The following is a 5,412-nucleotide window of genomic DNA, read 5'->3' on the forward strand; positions in this document are numbered from 1 at the left end:
GACAAAAATTGTAACGGGAGAGGTTTGGAGTTTAATCCTTGTATAAATTGCAATGGTTGTTGAGAGAGTAAGTTTACAATTTTGTCTGAAAAAATTGTATGAGAGGATTTACAATTTTCTTATATAAATTACATGTTGAATAATAAATATTTTGTTGAGAGACTATGGATTTAAGAATGAAGTGACAACCACAATCTTGCTAGTTATTTTTGTCTTTTTTCGTTAATTTTCTCAAGAAATTTTAAAGAAGGGTGTTTATATTTAAGTGTTGATGATATAAGCTGGCTAATTATATTAAAAAAAAAAAAAAAAAAAAACCTGCACAAAGTGTGGTGGTGAAGGGTAAGCAAATTTCGATGTAATTTCTTTAGTCATAAATTGCAAAAGAAAATAATAATAATTTAAAGAAAGGAAAAGAGTGTGTGTGATTTAAAACAATAGATTTACCAAAAAGACCGTAAAATAATGGAATTAGCCATATAACACGCATTAATGGATCAGTTCTTATTTTTCTTTTATAATTTTATATTACCATTATTTTATTATTTTACAACATAGTAATAACAAACAAAAACATGGTGAATGCATCACAGAAATTAATGGTAGTGTGAAAGAGAGAGAGACAGAAAAAAGAGGAACAAGAAAAGGAGAAAAACAAGTGTGTGTGTGTGTGTGAGAAAAACAAACAACCATGGCATCCTCAAATTCACCATGTGCAGCATGCAAGTTTCTACGCCGCAAATGCCAACCAGAATGTGCATTTGCACCTTATTTTCCACCTGATCAGCCACAAAAATTTGCAAATGTTCATAGAATTTTTGGAGCAAGCAATGTTACAAAGCTTCTCAATGATTTACACCCTCACCAACGTGAAGATGCTGTTAATTCACTTGCTTATGAAGCTGAGATGCGACTTCGGGATCCTGTTTATGGTTGTGTTGGTGTAATTTCTCTCCTTCAACACCAACTTCGTCAGCTTCAAATGGATCTTTATTGTGCTAAATCCGAACTTTCCCGGTTTCAAAACTTGAGCATCGCAGCAGCGGCTACTGCCGGTCATGGACTCATAACCGGCATGACAGGTGAATCTGTCACGGCCGCTGTAGGTAATTACCACCACACGCAGAATACTGCTGTTGGTGGTGGTAATAACAGTAACGGCCGTGACCATCGTTATCAACATCATCATCAACAGCATCAGTTTTTTCCGAGGGATCAACATCAACAACATAATTTGGTAAGAAATTTTGATGGTGGAATTGGGAACAACTATGATGCTAGTCTCTTGGCTATGAATATTTCTGCTAGCTTAGGACAGATCAATCAACTTCAACATCATAGTGCTGCTGGTGGTGGTGGTGACGACCGCCGTACTGTTAACCGCTCCTAGCTAGGGTTTCTAATGCTATAGGTAATAATTAATGCTTTTTATTTTATTTTATAAATTAATGCTCTTTATTTAATTTTGGTCAGTCATATCTATCATCACTGAATCACATAACTGCATATGAAATATGCAATCATAACATTGGGAGAGACTCTTCAATGCTTTAATTGTATGCCATTTCTCATGTAATACTATACTGCACCTAAGCCAATTAATTTAGAAAATTCTCTATTATTTTTTATTTTTTTTAGAGGTACTCTATTATAATTTGTTACGCCTAAATCTAGAAAATAGCCAATTAAATCCTTTCTAATAATCTAGTGAATGATCTTTCAAAAAAAAAAAAAATCTAGTGAATGAGTTTAATATATGAAACTATGAATATGTAAAATATTTTAATTCAACCATGTTTGTGCTGTGTGCATTTATACAATCAAGAGTTTTATTTATGATATAATTTTTTTTCTCTTTTTCAAGGAGTTTTGACATTGCTAGCTGGAGAAAAGAATTCAACCTGCAATCTTCATTTTTGATGGAGACTCAAAGACTATTATGTTCATCAGTCAAAGCTCGAACCGGTTTTTATTTTTATTTTTTGTTTTATATGATTACAAAAATTCTAGACAGAAAAAATATATATATGACGTCTAAATGAAGTTATGAAGTAGCTGACCAATATTTTACTATTGTGATTTTACTGTCTCTACATAGAGAAGAAATAAGTGAAGCGTTGTTCCTCTTCCTCCATGGAAAGATTATCACTATTAGCAAACAGTTTATTATCTTCTTTTAATCAGTAACGATGGTACATTTTTGGTCAAACATATGGTGTTAATAAGTACTACATGAGAACTGTCACTTTTAGAATTTAATTTGTATGCTCTCGGAGAGTTAAAATAGATTTACATACCCTAAATTACTTTCCATCATTTAGATATTTGTATTACAATTAAGAGAATTATATATATATATATATATATATATATATATATATATATATATATATATATGGGGGCTGTTAACTTGCACCCACCTAAAAACACTAAGGTGCAAGTTAACAAGCTGCACCTACTAGTACTTTACTAAAACACCCTTTTGTCTCTATTAAACTTTATTTTAATTAAAATGACATTTTTGTAAATAGCATAAATAATATTTGTTTATAATAGAAAAACATGGGTGTTTTGGTAAATAACTAGTAGGTGCAGCTTGTTAACTTGCACCTTAGTGTTTTTAGGTGGGTGCAAGTTAACAGCCCCCTATATATATATATATATATATATATATATATATATATATATATATATATATATATATATATATATATAGGATTTGCTAGAACACACCCACTAATTTTTATGTGGGAGTGTTTTAGCAAGCTACACCTTAAGGTGTATTTAACTACTTTTTAGTTATAACTTGCTAAAACACACCTTCTAAAAAATATGTGGGTGTATTATAGCAAATGCTTATAGGAGTTGCTAACATACACCCACTTATTTTTTTATAAGGAGTGTTTTAGCAACATTCACCTTAAGGTGTATTTAACAACTTTTTAGTTATATCTTTGCTAAAACACACCTTAATAAAAACTAGTGGGTGTATCCTAGCAAACCCCTATATATATATATAGTTACATCTGTTTGGATATTTAATTTATACTAGATATAAGTTGATGAAAAAATATGAAATTTGTCTTTGATTTCATCCCTACGTGTTAGAGACGTCAAATTTAACGACGAGTATAAATTTATAGCCATACTGACCTAGTTAAAATAATAACTTCAAGCTCAATGGAGTAAAGAAACAATAGACCTAAACACTGAACACACGACATTTGGTAACGAGTTAGACCGTTATTATCTAGAGGAATGATATTTTGACAATCAATTTTCAACAACTTTTGTGACAACTCTCTTTCATACTCTCATTATACATTTATTCTCTCTCTTCATTTTTCTCTCTCTATTGTTATTGTCCAATAAGAATGGAGGAAAAATGTTGCCCCTAAAAAGTTGTTGAAAATTGAATGTCAAAATATCATTCCTCTATTATCTATGTCTATGATTATAAAGTAACTATTGTTTCTTTATGTTATTCGTAAGATAATTAGGTTTACACTAAAGTAACTATTGTTTCTTCATGTTATTCGTATAATAATTAGGTTTACACTATACAACATTATCTCTCAACCGTACCAATGAGTTATACTCAACAAACCTATATGTAACAATTTTAGAGGTCCTTGCATAAATATCACAAGATAGATCAACTGCAATCACATCAACCATATTTTCATCGCAATATACAAATTTATGCATAATAACTACACCTTCAACTGTAATTTAAAAGTATCCTTATACATTATGTCTTTTTTGCCTTGTATATGATTATATACCTTTTTCTAGTACACAATTACACGGTTGAACTAATAGAAGCATATGAAAAAAATGATGATTAGACTCTGGCCAAACAACAGAGGTGCATTTATAGCAATTGCTTCAAGTTGCTACTGAGTAAAACTACTCATACACATTGACACACACATTATGTTTAATTCTCAATGTCATTCGCATTTATTAGACAGTGCCAACACTATGGACCTGTTTCTTCCTATCTGAACCCCTTTGTTAATTCCATTGGGTATGAAATGAATTCAGTGACTATGACTTGACCAATTCTTTTACTACCTTTTTCCTTATCCCCTCTTCTTGACTATTCCTTGTTTCTATCAATCACTCTTTTTTTATCTTCAAGTTTGGTTTTGCATGCACGCTTTTCTATATTTATTCATCCTTTTTATATGTTTCAAAATGCTATAATAAATAAATGAAGAATAAAAGAATAAAAGAATATAGCAATAAGAGAATCCACACCTACTGCATTTCTTTCACCTTTCATCTTTATTACTTCCTTAATTATATGCTGTTTGTCCCCTCTTTCTTTTTTCCTTTTCTTTCGTCCGTTACAACCACTTCAATTGAGAAACGAAAAAGGAAAAGAAGTTTAATTAACTTATAATGTCCATGAGATGTGACAATTCGACGTTGTTGCTACTTACAGATCAATCGATACTTAATCTCAACTCTAATATTTGTACTTTTGTACATTTAATGGTAAGATACTTGCTTCTTTTTTTTTTTTTTTTGTTTGGTCTAGGTAAGATACTTGCTTCTAATTAAAATAATAAAAGATATCGGGTTTTAAGTTTATTAGCTCGAATTGTGACGCGTGGAATGCACGTAAAAATACACTGTTTGTATATTTGTATTTGTTTGAATGTATTTGGGTGTGTATATAGGTTTTTTTTCCTTAAAAATGTATATATAGTAGATAGTAGATATAGATAAACATAAAAAGGTTTATCGGTGATAAAAACAATTATAAGGTAGCGACTATAAGTGTTCGAAACTAAACCAACCTAATAGAAAATCGCAGACCGAACTAACCTAAATCGAAATTGTAAAAATTGCATTTTGTTCAGATGTATTTAGATCATTTTTTTACTCAACTGCATGGTTTGGTTCGGTTTGAAATTTTTATTTTACCAACCAAACCAAACCGCAAAATAAAAAATACATTAATTAAACATATATCACTTAGACCAATACTTATAGAAACTCAATAGAACTTTTGTAAAATGATGTGTTCAAAACATTGTCCGAAAAATGTCGTGTTTTAGCTTTTTAATTTGATGTTGAAAAAAAATTGTATTTTCTAAAAAATAACCGCACCGACCGATCCAACTCAAACCGCATTGGTTTGGTTTGAATTTTATTTTAGAAGTCAATTGAACCAAACCAAACCGCATGTTTTTTCATCTTGCGGTTCAGATGAATTTTAACCTCAAAACTGAACCAAATCGCACCGCGAACACCCCTAGTAGCAACAACGTCATAGACCTTCCCTGTGAATTTAAATCAATTGATAGATAGAGGCGTTTAATTATATGTAGAGGTCGAGTTTCGAATCTAAACCCCTCGTTTATTCATCTTTAAAAGGTAAATTTCTAACAACTAGGTTAC

General features: G+C 30.7%; 1 protein-coding gene across 1 annotated transcript; it reads left to right on the forward strand.

Moving 5' to 3' along the window:
* Positions 1-590: 590 nt before the first annotated feature.
* Positions 591-2,134, forward strand: AS2 (Lateral organ boundaries (LOB) domain family protein). Its single transcript, XM_085735107.1, has 2 exons — positions 591-1,411; positions 1,865-2,134. Exon 1 carries the CDS (start codon positions 692-694, stop codon positions 1,388-1,390), a length of 699 nt encoding a protein of 232 aa, XP_085591233.1. The 5' UTR covers positions 591-691; the 3' UTR covers positions 1,391-1,411; positions 1,865-2,134.
* Positions 2,135-5,412: the final 3,278 nt, after the last annotated feature.

Source organism: Medicago sativa, chromosome 8 (assembly GCF_051527215.1).
Source record: "Medicago sativa cultivar Bolivia chromosome 8, Bolivia_mono, whole genome shotgun sequence".
In the NCBI taxonomy this organism is placed as follows: domain Eukaryota; kingdom Viridiplantae; phylum Streptophyta; class Magnoliopsida; order Fabales; family Fabaceae; genus Medicago; species Medicago sativa.